This window comes from Pipistrellus kuhlii, unplaced genomic scaffold, assembly GCF_014108245.1.
Source record: "Pipistrellus kuhlii isolate mPipKuh1 unplaced genomic scaffold, mPipKuh1.p scaffold_m20_p_1, whole genome shotgun sequence".
Lineage (NCBI taxonomy): Eukaryota > Metazoa > Chordata > Mammalia > Chiroptera > Vespertilionidae > Pipistrellus > Pipistrellus kuhlii.
In genome coordinates, this window is record NW_023425404.1 from 19,593,502 (window position 1) to 19,611,836 (window position 18,335).

The 18,335-nt window shown below is 49.7% G+C and overlaps 1 protein-coding gene and 1 long non-coding RNA gene across 3 annotated transcripts in view; both read right to left on the reverse strand.

Annotated features, from left to right (window-relative positions):
- Positions 1 to 673: 673 nt before the first annotated feature.
- Positions 674 to 2,262, reverse strand: LOC123652115. The gene is made up of 2 exons (XR_006741217.1): positions 1,481 to 2,262; positions 674 to 1,008 (listed from the first exon to the last, which is right to left on the reverse strand). It is a non-coding gene; the product is annotated as an uncharacterized LOC123652115 (long non-coding RNA).
- Positions 2,263 to 4,444: 2,182 nt separating this feature from the next.
- SYNE2 (spectrin repeat containing nuclear envelope protein 2) overlaps positions 4,445 to 18,335 on the reverse strand; it is a 304,600-nt gene continuing 290,709 nt past the window's right edge. Inside the window, exons 104-116 of one of the 2 annotated variants that reach the window (XM_045579886.1) lie at positions 18,046 to 18,183; positions 16,783 to 16,977; positions 15,415 to 15,697; positions 14,786 to 14,854; positions 13,780 to 13,919; positions 11,549 to 11,657; positions 10,641 to 10,843; positions 9,546 to 9,728; positions 8,272 to 8,400; positions 7,019 to 7,210; positions 6,183 to 6,269; positions 5,689 to 5,738; positions 4,445 to 5,445 (exon numbers count right to left, since the gene is read on the reverse strand). In XM_045579886.1, the coding sequence (XP_045435842.1) occupies positions 5,223 to 5,445; positions 5,689 to 5,738; positions 6,183 to 6,269; positions 7,019 to 7,210; positions 8,272 to 8,400; positions 9,546 to 9,728; positions 10,641 to 10,843; positions 11,549 to 11,657; positions 13,780 to 13,919; positions 14,786 to 14,854; positions 15,415 to 15,697; positions 16,783 to 16,977; positions 18,046 to 18,183 (2,001 nt within the window). In that variant the 3' untranslated portion in view covers positions 4,445 to 5,222. Of the gene's footprint in view, positions 5,446 to 5,688; positions 5,739 to 6,182; positions 6,270 to 7,018; positions 7,211 to 8,271; positions 8,401 to 9,545; positions 9,729 to 10,640; positions 10,844 to 11,548; positions 11,660 to 13,775; positions 13,920 to 14,785; positions 14,855 to 15,414; positions 15,698 to 16,782; positions 16,978 to 18,045; positions 18,184 to 18,335 lie in introns of both variants that reach the window. The other variant, XM_045579888.1, reaches the window with a different exon arrangement.

The following is an 18,335-nucleotide window of genomic DNA, read 5'->3' on the forward strand; positions in this document are numbered from 1 at the left end:
TTACCAAGGCATTGGGCGTGAGTTAATTAAATGTTGGGCCAAATATAGTTGGCTAATTTTTAAGCTGATAATTTTGTATGGCCCACAAATGATGTTATAAATATCCAAAATGGCCCAGAAAAAAGGTTTCCTATCTGTGAGCTAGCGAAAGTGGGAGCTGACAACTATCAACAGGAATTGAGTATTAAAAAACAAAAACCCACCCAACTACACTTAAAAAAAAAATCTTCACCTGAGAATATTTGATTTCTAGAGAGAGTGGCAAGGGAAGAAGGAGGGATAGAAACATCCACATGAGAGAGACACATCAGTTGGTTGCTTCCCACATGTCCTTTGGTTCTCGAGTTGATGCTCTAACCAGTGAGCAAAACCAGCTATGGGCCCAACTACACCTTAATGTGTGATGGAACAGTGATCCACTGTTTTGATATTTAAGTCTTTTAATACGAGAAACCAATTTTGTGGGAATGAGTGAGATTTGGGCTTATTTCCAAACATGAATGTCTAATATGGAGTCATATAGACAATTTTCAATTATGTAATTTCTATGGACTACTCTCAATACAGAGCACATTAGGACAGTGTTCACTCAGGTTCCTCGGAGAGAAGTGGCAGTGCCTGAGGGGGACTGTGTGGGCACCCAGGGGCTGCACTGTGAGTTTTCACACATTGCTCTAACTGCACTCCCTCCCAACTCATCATACCACCTCGGTCTGGCCTGTCACATGCTTGTTGTCCATCAGAACTCCCTACAAAGGATTCAACCCTAAAATAATTTTAAAGAGTTTTTTCCTGAAACATTGAAGTGGGAACAGAGGATTATCATTTGTCAGCCTAATAAGAACAGGTCTGGAGGCTAACTGTTAAAAAACAAAACTCAAAATCAAAAGCTCTGCAGTGAGATCACTTCTATTTGAATTACTTCCCTGCTTGCTCAGCTGGAAGGACAATTATTTTAGATGTCAGTAAAAAACAATCAGTTTCCAAGTCTTGGCAGAGCTATCCTATCTAATAAAGAGGTAATAATGCAAATTGACCATCACTCCAACACAAGATGGCCGTCCCCATGTGGTCAAAGATGGCTGCCACAAGATGGCTGGCAGGGGAGGGCACTTGTGGGAGATCAGGCCTGCAGGGGAGGGCAGTTAGGCGACCAGACTGGCAAGGGAGAGCAGTTGGGGCAACCAGACTGGCAAGGGAGGGCAGTTAGGAGTGACCAGGCCAACAGGGGAAGGCAGTAGGGGGCAACCAGGCCTGCAGGGGAGGGCAGTTAGGGGCAATTGGGCCAGCAGGGAACTTGTTAGGGGGTGATCAGGCTGGCAGGCAGAAGCGGGTAGGGGCAATTAGGCAGGTGAGTGGTTGGGTGCCAGCAGTCCTGGATTGGGAGAGGGATATCCCAGATTGGAAAGGATGCAGGCTGGGCTTCGGGACAGCGCCCACCCCAATGTATGAATTTTGTGCACTGGGCCTCTAGTATTACCTATTCATAGATATAAGCCATTTTCTAGCATGTGAGTTTGGTTGTATTTAAATTTGTTAAGGGACTTGCATATGTTGACACCTTTTCAAGGTAAACCTTGCATTTCTAGGTCTGTTTTGAAACAAAACATTTTTAAAAATAATATTTGATGCATTTCTCTAAGCACTAAAAATCTTTTAAAAACATAGTAAAGATTATGTGAAGGAAATTGTAAAGATACATCATTTAGTACCTTAAAATATTTGAGCAACACTTACTGGGTGCCAGACATAGTTCTCAGTGCCTCATCCATCCAGTTAATCCTCATAGCAATTACCATTGTCCTCTCTTTTTGGCCGTGGAAGCCAGAGAGAATAAGCAAACTTGCTCAATGTCATGCAGGTAATAAATGACAGAACTGAATGCAGGCTGTGTAATTTAACTAGTTAAAAGGAAAACTAAGGAAGAATATATTTAGACTGCAGAATCCACTCATTAAAAGCGATCTGACAGTCATGGCCTCTCTGGTTTGGGTGGGGCCTGCTTGTGACGAGGTGGCCCCAATTTCTGGAACACCCTTATAGATACCAAGTTCCGCCCCGTCTTTTATACATGTGTAAATTAAAGCCCAGAGGGGTAAACTGACCTGCTCAAGGTCAATAAACCTACATCTGGCAAAGCTTAGGTCAGATTTCATCTTCTGGTTAGCATGGTCCCTGCTACAGGACTTGATTCTGAAGTCTCGGTGTGTAAGGGAGACACGGCTAAGTTACAATTGCCTTTAGATTCTACGAACTTTTACAGAAGAGCACTTTTTTTTAAAAAATTTATTTCAGAGAGAAAAGGGGAGGGAGAGATAAAAACATCAATGATAACTATTGACCAGTTGTTTCCTGCACACCCCCTACTGGGGATCGAGCTCACAATTCAGGCATGTGCCCTGACTGGGAATCAAACCTGAGACCCTTCAATCTGCAGGCCGATACTCTGTCCACTGAGTCAAATTGGCTAGGGCCAGAATGACAGGTGGAAAAAATAAGATGCATTTTGTTATTCTGTTCCTCCCATCCGGGGCTCATCAGCTAGTAGGTAGTACTGCCCTCACCTCCTTTTATCTGTTACTGCTTTCCCAGGTGCAGTTTCTTGGAAATTTACCAGTTTACGCATGTAAAATTCTCACATCTTCTAGGCACTGATGCTTCCCTGTGGAGTTTGGGTTCCTGTAGTGTGCAACACATGCTTCTTCTGGAATTTGGGCTGTAGTGACAGCTCTAAAGTACGTGTTCTTTGTGATATGTGACCTTAGAACCCTTTTTCTTGCTTTGAGTGGAGGCTCCCATTCATTTGTGGGCCAGGCACTGCTGTGTGATGTGGGTTTCCTTGATGGCTTGCGATGCCGGCACAATACAGCGCCTCTGCACCTGCAGGTGTTCCTCTGTGCAGGGTCTGCTGCTGCGGCTCAGTCCTGTCACCTCCCTTAGGGGCCCTGTGTACCTGAGACTGTTGGCTGTCATTTGTCATTTTTTTCAGGTGAATGCTTTGTACCATTAGCGGGCTTTTAAATTTGGGCCTTTTTACAAATGTTTGCTGTTGTGTGAAAGAAGATTTTGAGATCTGCTTTCTGCTCCTCCAGGTACTGCTTTTTCTTTGCCGTGTCCCTTGACTGTCTATGGCACTGTTGCATAAAGAAGTTTAATGTCACATAAGCTAAATAAAATGTTTTTTTCATAATTTTGGCTTTAAAACTGTATTTGCTGGGAGTTGAGCATAAGGATTTTCAGGGATTAGGCTAAGCAGCATTCCCATTCTCTTCTGAATTCTATTTTAGGTTTGCAGAGCCTTTAAAGAATTTCATGAAAACCATTTATACTCTTCCTAGAAAAGGTACACAAACAGATGCTTGTGTACAATTTCAGGAGTTAAGAATCTTTGACTTATGCTGTTGAACGTTTTTTAGACGGTAGCAATTTAATGGTTAGCTAATCTCACACATGATTTATGACCACAGGTGCTGTGTGCTCAAGTCAAATGCAGCCCACAAATATATAAATTTGGATAGATTTTTCCGTAATTATCTCATCTGAGTCACTTAGAATTAAACCCCACTTTAGGGATAGGGAAAAAAGAATTCATTCATGCTGAAGTTATCTTAATGAAACGTCGCTTTGGGTGGGGAATGCTAAACCTTAGGACAGCGTAAAGCAGATGAGGTTTAACAAGCCTTTGGGGCTCCAATGAGTTACACACAGAAAGGCTTCCCTGGGTGAGGGTTTATCCTGAGACTTGGTGTGCATAATTAGGCTTTAAAATGCAAGCAACACTTCCTTTTCCACTTGGACTCACCAGAGTCCCTCCTTAGGGGCAGCAAAGGTCTCCAGAGTGGTTACCTCCTTTGGTCAGAGAGGTGAGTTAAAGAATTAAAAGACCCTGAAGTTACTTCCCCTCCATGCCCTCGGACGATGCCTTTCTGTAAGCTGCCACATCCTGGGGGTGTCTGATCCACAGAAGTGGGCCTCCGCGGCTTCCGGGAGGTTTGTGTTCTGGGAGGAGAGAGCGGACTGAGGTTGCTGCTGAGTCAGCGGTGTCTCCCAAGGAGCAGGTTAGGAGTGGCTAAAAGGAACTGGCTCAGAAACTTCTAACCACCCTCTTTTTATTTAGGTGGAAAATAGCAGTAGCAGGTGGCTTTGCCTATATCGTTTGCTAAACACTATTCGCTTTGGAGAGAGCTGGGAATAGAAAATCTGGGTGAGATTATGCTTCCCTACAGCTCTACAGGGTCACACACTGAGCAGCTGCCTCATATAAAGGGGTAGGTCTCTATAGATCTCATATTATTCTGTACAAAGTTAAATAATTAGAATATAAAGCATATCTCAGAACTAAAACCAACAAATCCCTCTAAATAGTTTAAAAATAATTTTTGTTCTCTGGGGAGATTACACATACTATTTAGCTGCTTTGTAACATAATCCAGCACAACAAGCGTATGGCTATTTTTTGTTTTTATGAGAAACATTGTACATACGACAAACAGCTTCAGGTATCTGTACCAACCCCCCTGTAGCCAAACAGTCAAAACCTGAAGCAGCGCTTTGAATGTGAAAAGTCTTATAAAATTAACTTATAAAAATGCCCCTATCAAGTATGTATTTTGGCATTTACTGTACATTAGTCCAAAGCTAAAATCTGATTTTCTTAAAAAAATCAAAGTTTACATTCATACAGATGCAGCATTGTTAAAAAATATGCACAACACATCCATGCAATATAATTTCTTTAAAAAATTTAAAGCAATATAAAAGAGGCAGACCTAAGCGCTGAACAGAACATTTTGGTTTATAACCTGTAGCTCAGAATTGTTAGCTGATTGGAGTAAAATTCTAAACATTTTAAAACGGGATAGTTTTGTTCCGTCAGCCAAGGGTGAAATTGAGTTTCCGAAACCATTTCTAAGGCAGAATCTGCTTGCTTGTTTTCTAGAACATACGCTACGTGATGAACACGACTGTTCATCTGACCATATCAGCTACATTTTAATAATGTTTACAAATAAGTCAGAATTCACAAAGTGCTTGGCTCCTCGGGAAACTGCGGTTCCCAGAGATCCCCAAACCAGTCCTCTCTGGCCGAGCCGGCAGGGAGGTGTCCGCAGCAGGTCCCTGGGCGGGCGGTGCCGCCGCTCAGTCATCACAGGTCGGTGTGGGGCCACGAGCTGGGCTCCCGAGGACACAGGCTGGTGGTGGCGCCGCCGCAGGCTGAGCCTCTATGTGGGGGGTGGCCCGTTGGTGTACCTCAGCATGGGGTAAAAGGACCTGGCGAAGTTGTTGGCCTGCGTGCAGCTGTAGTCCTCCTTGGAGGAGGGCAGCCGGCAGGCCAGGAGCAGCAGCAGGAGCAGCAGCAGCTGCAGGGGCAGCGCCGCCCGGAACACCCGGCACAGGAAGGAGCGCTGTGGCAGCGAGCGGCCCGGGCCGGCGGGGCCCGGCACCCTGGCAACAGAGAAGGCGGAGAGCTCAGCAGGAGGCTCGGAGGCAAAAACCCACTCTCGGTTCCTGACCCCCTGCTCATGTAAGTAAGACCCCCAGGACCTGAGGTTAAAATGGGACCAAAGGCTGGGCTTCAGGTTTGGAAGGGAAGCCGCGCCCTTTCCAGGTGAAAGAACACCGGTTTTTACAAAGACCCTGTGGCCTTGGTGAGCCTGGCGGGGGAACAGGGGCATTCAGGGCCGTTACCTGTTGTCTGTCCTGTTCTTGCCTTTGGTAGTTCTCTTTGCTCCGGTCTCCTGGATGAAAACAATCCAGTTAGTGACTTGAACATTTTTAGTTTTGTCGACAAGGAAACATCCTTCCTTAGGTGGGCTTCCTGATAAGCTTTGGCGACTAGAGAATTTGTTTGATACGAAGCTCTACAAGGTAAGTACCCTGTTTCCCCGAAAATAAGACAGTGTCTGAATATTAATTTTTTATCTCAAAGTTGCGCTAGGTCTTATTTTCGGAGGATGTCTTATTTTCAGGGAAACACGGTAGTAATTGGGTTTGTAGAGGCTCCCCTCTTTCACAACCTGGCACCGTCCCAGAGGAACCAGAGAGGCCCTTCCCCCCGAGCAGCAGGCCGGAGCAGTCTATGGCGCCATGTGTGCTCTAGGGGGGCCACGGAGTCCCCCTTTCCTGTCCTCTCAGTGGCTTTGGGAACTAACAGTGTGGTTCTCACAGTGGAAGGCTCTCACCTTTGCTGGGGAAGCTGGCACGTACACGGCTGGAGTCTTTTCTCCAGCATCCACCTCATCTGGGCCGGGCAGAGACGGGTCTGGGATCTGCAATCCATACCCCACGAGTCCATTCAATTCAGGGAAACAGGTTCTGAATAGTCTCCACAGCACAAAAACGTGCTTCATGCAGTCTTCATCACGCCACCCCCCTCACCCCTCCCAGCTCAGATCTTCCCGGAAGAGGGGCTTTTTCAAACAAAAGGGAATGTATGTAAACAAGGCCAACTTCTTGCATTAAAAACCACAGCACATGTGGGGGGAGGCTGAGGTCAGCAGGAGCAAGAGGGACAGAAGAGGAGCTGACAGTGAGTGTACGCAAGTGCTGCCGGGACCATGTGCCAGCGAGACCACATGGTCCTGCTGCATGGGAGGAAATGTGAACTCTGGAATGGAGGGGCCGCGGTTTGGGTGTTCATTTGTTCTGAGCTGGAACACATTTTAAAGGCCAGGAAGCAGACAAATGAGAACGTGGTCAGAGGAGAGTGAGCAGGATGGAGTGTGGTATGTGAGAAAAGTGAAGGCTCATGTCTTCAACATGAAGGCAAGGCAGAAATGGTGGAAGCACTGGAATTGTGTTGATTAGCCCAGCCCTGCTGATAGGAAGACACTCTTGTTATGGTATATCCCTCCTACGCTACAAACGATAAAACAGCTTCCAGAGCTTATGTAATGTTTTCCGGCCACACGGCTAGAGAGGGTCATGACTCGAGATGGCAGACCCACGGTGAGCTAGTGGCCTTCCCGCTTGCATTTGCTATGACATCTTTTTATTTGAAAGCCTCCCGGGGACTCACCTGGCTTCCCTGCAAGGACATTAGGTCATGGGACACTTGCTCCAGTAACCCTCTGAGCTTCTTCTCAACGACGTGCACCTTCTCTTTGGCCTCAATGTAGTCTTCTCCGGGCCCCTTAATGAGAAGGCTGTCTGAAATCTCTTGCAGGGAGTTCACTTGGGGTTGACGTTCCTTTAGCTCCTTTTCCAGTTGCTAAGGACAGACAAGTGTGAAACAGGGTTTATGCAAAGGGGAGCTGGTGCGGCGGGATCAGGCGCTCGTTCGTCAGCGATGAGCGCTGGCTGGTGCTCCACTCCAGAACCTCCCGCTCCTCCCCATGTCCACAAGCCCAGGGTCCCTTGGAGAGCAAGCTGGCCGCACCCTGCCCCTTTTTATTCCTTCTCGTTCTGGAGTCAACTGTGTTGCTGCAGGAGTCAGAGGGAGAAGTGAGGAAAGACAGGGCCCCTATCCACTAATGGCAGAGGGCAAAGGAAAATCCATTGAATTGAGAAAAGGCAGCGTAAGCGTACTATTTAGAAATACAGACGCAGCCGGCAAATTCGCTTATATTGTTGAGGGTGGTTATGTGGCTCTCTCGCTGTCCGATACAGTAGCCACTGGACAACACGTGGCTGTTGTTTAAATTAGTTAAAATGAAAAGTTCATTTCCAGTCCCACCACCACCTTTCAGGGGCTCAGTAGCTGCCACACTGGGTAGAGAGCAGACAGAACATTCCATCACCACAGGAAGTCAAACATTACATAAGCTCTGGCTTTACAGAGGTTTTAAACAATGACCAGCATTGTGATTAAATGTTAAATATTTAAAACTAAACTACATATAAGTATGTGGATGAAAACGTCAACTTGAGTGCAAATGAGGTCTCATGTTAACACGTTCATGAGATAAATACATGGAAACACAAGTGACCTCCACGAAGTAAGACCTTGCTATAGCGGATAAAGGCAACTCGTACATGTGGACCATGTGCATCCGACTTCCCCCCAAATGAGCCGTATTCACACGGGAGAAAAATGCTTCAAGTGGCCTTACGTGTCTCAGGATATTGCTAACACCCTTGTCCCCAACAACTTAGCCTTGAAGACTTCCTGCTCTGGGCCCTGCTCTTCATCCCTGCAGGTCATCCTGCTTCAGAATTCAGGGATGCACGGCCACCCACCGGCACTGCCGTTCCCAGAAACTCTAGGTGAGGCTTCCCAGAGAGGAGTCCTGACTGGCCAGCAGGTGCAGAGCCGCCCAGGGGAAGACTTACCAGGAGTTCCGCCCGGCGCCCCAGGAGAGCCTGGGGGTCTGCCTTTGGGTCAGTGACATGAGCCTGCTGCCTCCGGCTCTCGGCACTCTCCAACCACAGGAGCAGACTCTGACTCAGCTGGTGGAAGTCCTTAAAGAACAACACATCCAGCATTGGCCATTCATAAAACAAAGTCTAGTCCATCAGAGTCATCTGCTCTTCCTGTCCTATCCAGTGGATAAAAGGCCCAAAACAAGGAAAAGGGAGGAGGGGAGAGAAAACAGTGGCCACAGCTCCAGGAGGCAGGAGGGAATCTGCCAGTGAAAAGGGCTGACGCAACGGCGGGGCTTCAGAATGCCCCACCTGCTGCGCCAGAGGAAGACCCCACAGATGTGCTGGGTTCAGTGGCTCAAGTACACTTAGTTACACAGAAGCGCTATTCCTTAGGATGAATGTCACCCCTGATGTATAATAACCCAAGGACAGGGCTGCATGTGGGCTCAGTGATGGCTCAGGCTCCCTATGATAAGGTTAGAGGTAACATGGTCTGAGCATTTAATGTGTTGGGTGCTGGGCTAAGACTACAAGCGTACCGTCCTAGGAAGCATCGTGTGAGGGAGGCACTAACATTATTCCCATCTCTCTATAATAGTGTCCCCTCGGGAGTTCGACTGGGAGTTTGATTGCTCACTATGATGTGTGCTGGCCACTAGGGGCGGTGTGGAACGAAGGGAGGCCCTGGCCAGCAGCCAGCAGCTGGGAAAGGGCCCCAGCCAGCAGCCAGAAGGCGCTGATTGGACTTGACTGCCGGCCAGGTCTAGAGACCCTACTTGTGCATGAGTTTTGTGCACCGGGCCTCAAGTTTTTCAGATGAGAAAACTGAGGTCCAGAAGTTTCAGTGATCTGCTCAGCGTTACACAACTCCTAAGGCTGTGGAGCAGGTTAAACTGCTCCTTGTTCCAGGGCCAGGAGCCTTCATCACACTGCTATCGAGTCTTCCTGGCAAAAGGATAGAGATGGGCAATGTTGGAGTGGCATTTCTGACTCCTGGGATGCTTGCTGAAACCCTCACATGATGAGTGGCCTGGGCAGCAGAGCAGGAGACCCAGGGCAAGCGTCAGGCTGTGAGACAGCAGGTGGGCCTCTTCAGAAACAAATGGTAAAGCACATGTTTCCTAACACAAGACATTTGGCTGGGCCACAGCAGCCTGACGATAAAAATATCCGCCCCTCCCGCCCACGTGGGCCTGGCTGTGCCCGGGACTGGGCCTTGGGCTCCAGCTGTGGTGGCGTACCTGGCACTGCATGAGCGACTGCCGCAAGCCCTCTCTCCAGCTCTCCACCGTAGCCCACGCCGCGTCCCAGTGCAGCCGCAGCTGGCCCAGGCGCTCATGGAGCTCCTTGGACACGCCGCTCCCCGTCTGAGGGAACTCCTTGCTGTTCTTGTCCTTGTAGGTGTCCAAGGCGTTGAGTATCACCTACCGCAGAGGGAAAGGCTGGGTGAGACACTCTGAAGAGAGCGGTGTGGGGTTCGCCTAGAACCTCCGTGGGAGCAGATCTTCCAAACGCTCCCCCAAGCCGAGGCCACACAAACAGGGCGACCTCGCCCGTGACTGGCTGGGAAGCGTCAGGTGAAGAAGCTGCCTTACAAGGTCAGCGCACTTGGCCGCTGGGCAGACGGCAGAGGCCTGTCTCCTAGCCGGCCAACTCAACCAGAGGCCAGCTGAGCCGGGCCCGCTGAGCTCTGGCTGGCTTACCCCTGCTGGATCAGATTTAAAAAGTCTCCCAGATACAGTACACTTGGTGACACAGAAGTGCTCTTCCTGAGGTCGAAAGCTCACGCCTGACACATCAATGCACAATGAAACAACGGTACAAACACGAAGGCCGCCTGCCCTCTGCCCTGGGTCCTCTTAGGAGCAAGGGCTCATGCCCCTCCCTGGTCCCTGGCCAGCCTTCCAGTTGGGGGAAGACTGAGTGTGTGGCTGACAAATCCTAACTGTGGAGTAGAGTAACCAGGTCAGGCCGCCGAATTCAGCAGCAGATGGGCTGGTCCTCCCCCGGCCCAGCGCTCCACTACCAGCCTGGACCGCACACAGGCTGGATGGGTGTTTTTAAGCTGCCTCAGTGGCCACTAGCATCTCTGCAAGAGCCGGCAGGTGCCTCTGAAGTCGGACTTCCCAGCCCTGGGCATCTGAGCAACACCTGCCCTGGGCTTTGGGTCCATCTGTAGATGCTCTTCTGAATGAAGACAAAGATCTGCATCTACATCCCTGCCAGCTACAAATGGAAGAGAGGACGGCCAGCACCCCCCCGACAGACTTGGTCTGTTCGGCCAGCACAGCCAGCACTGGCAGGCACACTCTGCATCCTGCTTCCCTCCGCCTCACCTTCAGCCTCTTCACCCTGAGCCCCAGTTCCTGGACGTCAGAGGGAGGCTTGGCCATCTTTAGTGTTTCCAGCTCCGCTTCGGTGTTTTTCAGCCTGGTGATGGTGTCGTTGACATCAGCATTCAGCTGCTGCAAGTCTTGTTTCATTAAGAGTTTCTTCTGAAGTTCCTGTGCTTGAATCGGCTCCCATCTGTCAAAGGCACCTGGAATAAAAAGCAGCAACTAGGCAAACAGGATTCTCTGCCTCCAGCTAACTCAGGGCCAGAGGGGTAAGACCTGTAGGGGATGCTCTGTGGAGGCTCAGCACTGGGAGTCCTTCGCCCCGGAGTGGGGAAGGGCACGGTTCCCTGGCTCGGGCACGAGGCCACGGCCGCCACACTCCCACCGAGGTTGGGGAGGCAGCGCGCTGGGCAGGAGACCCCGCGTGTGGCCAGTATGTGGTCTGGCCCCAAGTTCAGCCTTTCAGTTCGTGCTGTTGTTAGGCCCTTTCTCCTTTGGTCTGTGATGACTGGGTCAAGGCTATCAGCTTGACTTTAGCCTCGGTTGAGTAATTATTTTTATAATCATTGAACTGGTCTCGTGAGGAGACACCTGACAGAACTCTTTGAAAATAACCTTCCAGTGTCTGCTCTTCACGTACAACTGAAGCCACTAAAACACACACTTCATCATGGAGGCTCATTTTGTCCATATTTACAGAATAGTTTTGGATAGTCAAGGAATGTGTTCATAAATGCAAGTCCGCTGATTCTGAAATAGCTTGGCAGGTGTGGGGGAGGGTAGCAGTTCTGCTGAGTTACGTAGCTGGGCAGCTCCTAATTAATACTCTGTGGAGCCATGACTGAAATCTCTGGTTAACCCCCAATGCAGACTCGAACCCTCTTCGCCACCACCCGCTTTAACGGTACCTGGCTGCTGCCCGCTGAGGGGAGCCAGCCCCTCGTCCTCCTGCCGGGGGCTGCCATTCAGGACGCTCGGGTCTTCCCTGCCACCATCGGTTTCCGGAGACACCAGCAGCTTTGCGTAGAGGGAGCAAACTTTATGTTATCATCTGCCCATGTAAGGCTGAGAGTACCTTGGTTCATGTTAACAGGTATAAGGTGAGGATATGGGAGCCTTTTCCTTCCAAAAGGAACCTCCTGGAAATCCAAGAGCTTCGGGGTGTGGGTAGCACTGATGAGCAAGCCCAGCTGATGGCCCGGGGAGGGGGACGCAGTGGGGGCTCCACACTGGGAACAAGGGACCGACCTCGCGTGAGGCTTCTTCACACTCTGCCCAAGGGAGCCGTGCGAAGAGTTAAAACCACCATCGAGCTCAGCACCTGTTCATCTGTGCAGTGTTTTACAAACTTCTAGTTCTCCCTCCCGGTCACTCTGCAGAGGGTAGCGTGCCTGTCTCCAGAAATAGGACCTGCGGCCTGGGAAGTTCATTTCCAAGCGTTTACTCTTCGCTGCTCTTCTGTCCTCATAGAGCTGACGGGCCTATTATCTCAGGCCTTTCAAAAAATGAATGCAGCCTTTTTTAGAAAAGCCACGGACTTTGGATTGAGTCCATATGGCCTGTTTGTGTGGAGCGGAAGTATAAAAAACCTTCAGATTTCTGGTTTCAGACACCAAAAAAAAGGGCGAGCTGTTGAAACTGGCCAGGTGAGGGACACACGAGCATAGTCACTGGGACTATGGGTGTAAAGCAAAGGTAAGGTGCTGGGGTCTCTCCCCTAGACTGTGAGCTCTGATTCTGCAGAGAGACAGGCTACAATGACCAACTGCTTGCCGAGCCAGAGTTTCTGAATTGGGCCTGGGCAGCCACTGTCGAATGACTCCGGTCTGACCACGGGCAGCCAAAAATCTAATTATCGAGCTCTCTTCACTCCTAGACACCGAAGCAAGCTGAGGACTTGTCCTGTGAGGCTGACACTGCTTCTGGTTTTTCTGAGAGACAACACTGAACATGCACCTCACTCATTGCTAATTCTCTGCACTGAGGATGAGCTGGGGCCAACGTTAAATCTTAGGCTGGCTGTCCCCCAACAGCCGCGTAGCCAGTGGGGTGCCAAGACTCATGTTCCCAGAGGGAAATGTAAGAAGGAGCAGCACTGTTATAAATAACAATAATGACGCATATACGCAGTAGTGTATAGCAGGAATATTAATAATGATGATGACCACTCCTGTGGGCCGCCTTCTTCACCCAATCCTGACAACAATTGTATAAGGTATGTGAAGGCTCACAGAGGCAAGTCGAGGGCTTATGGATACAGAGCAATTTATTGGCAGAGCTAGGAATCAAGCCCACGTCCACCACAGTACAAGGCCAAATTGTATGGATGTGAAGTTATAACTTTTGAACAGGGTGTGCCGTGTGGTCAAAAAGGAACCATAACAAAGGTCTGGGAGCTCAGGAAACTCTGCCCTTTGCTTCTCCATTATTTGCATGGATGACAGAGTCAATAGTAATAATCACTGTTACATCACGTCCACACACACACACACACACACACACACACACACACACAGGTAAATCCATTTCTGAGGGCTACTCAGGGCACGTCCCTGCCAGTCCTTCCTGAATCGGCCAGAAACCTATTTTTAACTCAGGTCAGTTTTGCCAGGGTCTAATGAAGCGTGGACAGCTTGGCAGAGATACTGTCACCGTGGGAAAACCAACTCAAAATGTTCCTGGGGCGTGAGCACACACAGAGTAGGCACTGAAGTCCCTCTCTTGAAAAAAATTTTAACTATTTACTCCTGCACCTGGGTGAAATAAGCCAGTCAGAAATAGACAAGTCCCATATGATTTCACTTACATGTAGACTCTAATGACCAAAGTAAACTAACAAACAACACAGAAGCAGGCCCACAGATTCAGAGACCAGACTGACAGCTGTCAGAAGGGACGGGGCTGGGGGTCGGGGTGAAAAAGGTAAAGGGATTAAGCAAAACCTGTGGGAAAGGAGGCGGGGGAAGGAAGAAGAGAATAAAGGGGGATAGATGGTGATGGAAGGAGACTTGACTTGGGCTGGTGAATGCACAATACAATGCACAGATGATGTATTAGAGAATTGAACGCCTGAGACATAATGTTATTAACTGATGTCCTCCAATGAATTCAATAAAAACAAAAACAAAAAACGACTTACGTAAGCTGGTTTATAAGGGGTGCTGGAATCGGAGGGGATGGGCTGTCCATTCCTATCGCCTCCCATTTGTTTGTAGCGATGCTTGGGGCTGGAAGGACTGTCAGGAACGTGCCATGCGTGGTCCTCAGAAATGGATTTGCCTGAAACAAAAAACAGCAAGTGACAGTCCATTCTCTGTTTTGTTACACAAAGGGTTCACGTTTAGTTACACAGAAAGGTCACGGCAACATGGCATCAGGTTACGGTGGAACATGAGTTCTGCAGCTCTCCTTGCAAAGCATGCACGTTTGCAAAATGTCAGTATGTCCCCGAAGGGAATGAAATGAGTCATGCAGCTGAGCAACACCGGGCCTTCACTAGATGGGTTCACCATGGAGCACAACGAACACATGATCTGCTGCGGGATGAGAGGTGTTTCGGAGCTGGGTCTCGTGGTGGGGACACTGGCAGCGAGCTGGGTCTGGGGCCATGAGGACTAGAGGCCTTTCCGGAGGGAGGGGGGACCGACGGGACCAGAGGGCCCCTGGTGGCCATGCCCAGTACTGCAGGCGGGGCGGGGCAGGGAATGAAGATTAGAGCTACAAGTTGAGGAAAGGAAGGTTTTTTTCTGCAACAGCACCTCCACCCTCACCTGCACTCACCCACCCTCTTCCCAGGAAGTCACCGGAAGCAGGGAAATAGTTCCAAACCAAGCCACCATGAAGAAAGCTTGGCTCATGCCAAGGGACTGGAGTTAGACGGCAGGAAGGTAAAAACTTAAGAAGGCACCACGAAGAATTCCCTTCTGCGCAGGCCTGGGGGGAGAGGGATGGCGGGGACTGCTCCGGCCTGGCGGGGGGTGTGGGAGGAGCGGGGACGTGTGAGTAAGGCAGCGTGAATACACCATGGCGCCAGGCCATGGTGTCCACGAAGACAGAGGCCAGACACGACGTGGGAGCGAGGTTTAGGATGCGGTGTGCGCCGAGGGTGCTGCCATGTTGAGACACATGCACGGGCAGGGGCCTACCAGAAGACGCTTTCAAAGTTTTTGTGGTCATTTTAAGATATGCCTCAGGATTTTCAGGGATTTCTACATCTGAAAAAGAACAATGTCATTTTCCTCACTGCAGGAATGCCCCCGTATCAGAATAAAACAGCAGAAACATTGTGAGCTGGAAGGAGGAAGGTAACTACCCCTTTCCTGTTTTATTAGAAAAGCTTTCAAAAAACCCAGAAGGATTTTTTTCAGCCAACTCCCAACAGTGGTGGGGGAAGGGCGGTGCAGAGAAAGAATGAAAACTCTCTGTGGGCACTCTGAGAAACTGGCCAAAAGAAAAAAACAAAACAAAACACACACACACACACACACAAAAAAAAACTGGCCAGAAAAGTTCACTGAGGAGCCAGGGCCATCCGCGAATAGCCTTAGTGGCCCCACGAGAATTCCCGTGTTTTTTCCCCCCCTCTGATCCCCTCTACCATAGGAGTGAGCCAACTCTCAGGCGAGTCGGAAGTGGGCAGGCAGAACGCAGGAAGCCACAGGAAGTCTGGGTCAGCCGTAGCTGGACTCCTGGTCATTCAGAGTCGGCTGTGTTGTGAGGAGTTAAAAAAAACCATGTGATCAATTTGAAGGTCCCTGACACCCAGGCCGCTTACCTGACAGGGCACTGTAGAACGGGCCCTCCTCGTCGTCCTCGTGCGAGGAGGAGCCCCCCACGTCCCCTGTGTGGTCCCACTCCAGGGGGATGGAGTCCACGCTGACGGGGGTCTCGCAGCCAGACCGCTCGGGCCCCGGGCCCGGGGGCACCAGATGGCAAAGGGCCTGAGGGGATGAGGGCTCCTCCATCTCCCTCCTCTTACGCCAAGAGTCAGCCTGGATCTCCCTGGGGTCTTCCATGTCTGTCTCATTCTCAGAGGCTTCCTTTTCATCTTCCAAGCCCTAAGATGGGAGGATCCGGTTTTAAGAATTAACCAAGTCACAAGGCGACTACGGTTCTGAGGAGTGTTGAGAGTGGGCCTGGCCAGCAGTTCCTGAAAATGGCCATCAGCTCCCAGGCCCTGGTCATTCCAATTTAGACTCTACATCTGGTGCAATTGTTATTTGCCAAAACTACCATTTTCTTTCCTGGGAAAAATCTTAAATTTGATAATCTACTCTCAACAACTTTATCTAAAAAAGAAAGGGAGGCCAAAGTTTCATTATAAGGCAGGTTCCTACAAAAGTCAGAAAATTAAAAAGTAAAAAATTTTTTAAGGCAATTCGTGTTCTGAATAAGATTCACATGTTCAAGGACCACACGTATGAGGGTCTTTCTTTTTATCCCCAATCTTACTGTCCAGAATACAGAATCGTATTCTCCCTGTGTTATCATGACTCTAAGGAAAATGACTATCAATTGCTACCTTTAAAAATGAGAGTGATGAAACAATTTGTATAATGCTCCAAATACCCTACATACTTAGGCAATAAAAATCTGTCCTGAAAAGAAGAAGAAGAAAAAAGAATAACGTAGGTTATTTTTGAGGCTGCATGTGATGAAGAAATTATGTTTGAAGTTGGGCAGTCGACAAAAAAAGAAAAGATAGCGAGTTGTGTTGGTTGAAGGTCATCACCAAAGCTTCAGGCACACAAAGGCAGTGAACTCTGGGGAATGGCCCGACGCCAACCTGAATTTCCCCAAAGACCCCTCTGTCAAGGGAATCATCACAGTTGCTTCCAAAAGCTGGTGATTTCGGCACTTCAACGGTGAGAACGAAGCACCAGAAAGGTACAAATATTAAGAGCTCCCAGACATTAGCACAGAGGAAAAGGCCACTAAAACCCCACGTTCGCACTGTAAGCAAAAGCAGAGCAGTTATAAAAATATCCTAGGAGCACGTGGGAGTGCGTCGAAGGGGCAGGGCTTGGCAGAAGGGATCTCCTATCCTTGGGGAGATGGGAGCCTCTCTATTAACAAGAGTGGAAATGAGATTTTCCCACGACCAGTCTGGTCGAACCCCACGCCCCCGAGGGCGCCCCCGTACCGGGCCGCGAGAGGTCAGCCGCTGGTGGAAGCGGGCCACCCGGCCGAACACCTCCTGGCAGTAGCGGTGCAGCTCCTCCAGCTCGTCCTCGATCAGCACGGCGTCCAGCGGCTCGCTCTTCTGGATCAGCTGCTCCCCGAAGACGATGAGCTGGTCGATCTTGTTGGTGTTCAATGTAATTTCCCGTTGGAAACCCTGTGAGGAACACGAGACGGGATTTCAGAGAAAGGGATTTCTCCGATGATTCCGACAATGTCTGTTTCTTATCACAAGCCACCGAAAAGGCATCGAAATGCCATGATTGTTTTGTGCCTCCACCTAGTACTCTAGCTTCATCTCTCTCTGTGTGTTTTTCTTAACGTCATCAGTTTTTAACAAGGTGACCAAGATTTAATAATTTAAAACAACTAAGTATTTCCCCCCACTCCTCTAGGCACTGACCTTTCCAATGAAAAGGATTCTAAAAGTCCGACACGGATGGCCGGCCATGCACTGTTATTGACTGTGACACTCGGCGGAAAAAGAAATTTCCCACAGTAAGCGACAAACGGGCATTTGCTTCAGCAGACACAATAAGAATGACCATTAGCCGAAACCGGTTTGGCTCAGTGGATAGAGCGTCAGTCTGAGGACTGAAAGGTCCTGGGTTCGATTCCGGTCAAGGGCATGTAGGGGGCGTGCAAGAGGCAGCTGATTGATGATTCTCTGTCATCGATGTTTCTATCCCTCTCTCTTCCTCTCCGTAAAAAAATCAATAAAATATATTAAACAAAACAAAACAAAAAAAGATCATTAGTGCCCTTCTACCAGGGATGAGAGGTTCCATTCTCAACTTCTTGTGAAACCCAGCCCAGGAGGGAGTGATGTGAGGTTCAAGTGTGATACAGAATATTGGTAACAGTGGGAGAGGAGATGGCATCTCTTCTCAGCCCCTCCCCAATACAGCTGTTCCCGTTACACTGCACATCTGGAGAAACAGCATCTCGCGCCTCCTGTTTGGATCTAAAGAGTGTTCTCTCCCTGGATGATTATAAAAGACAGAGAAAAAAAGGGGCCTCACTCGGCCGATCCCCGGGCTGCAGGGAACAGTGTCGTTGCAGGTGAGCGCCCCGAGTGCAGGCAGAGGGTGCAGGCGGGGGCAGCCGGCAGCTCTGCCAGCTCTGGAGTCCGCCGCCAGGGTATCAGGGGAAGCCTGCACTTGGCCGCTGGCCTCTGCGCAGGCAGCAGCGTTCCTCTGAGAGGCGCCGAGGGCGGAAGGCTTACGTTGAGCTGACGCATCTTGTCGTCGGCGTCGCTCTCGGAGAAGTGCTCCACGTTGGTCAGCTGCAGGTCCATCTCGGTCAGCCACACCAGGATGCTCTCCCTTGTGCCCTCGAACTCCTCCCTCTGGTTGGTGAAATGCTGCAAAAGGGGAAGACAATCACGTGTGTGCCGATGGCACCCGAGAACGGAGGCCCACAGCAGGGTTCTAGCTGAAGGGAGAGGGTGCCTGGACTCAGCAGCCCGTCTCCAGGGCCTGGGCCCACAGGGCACTCGGGCCAGTGATACGTCAA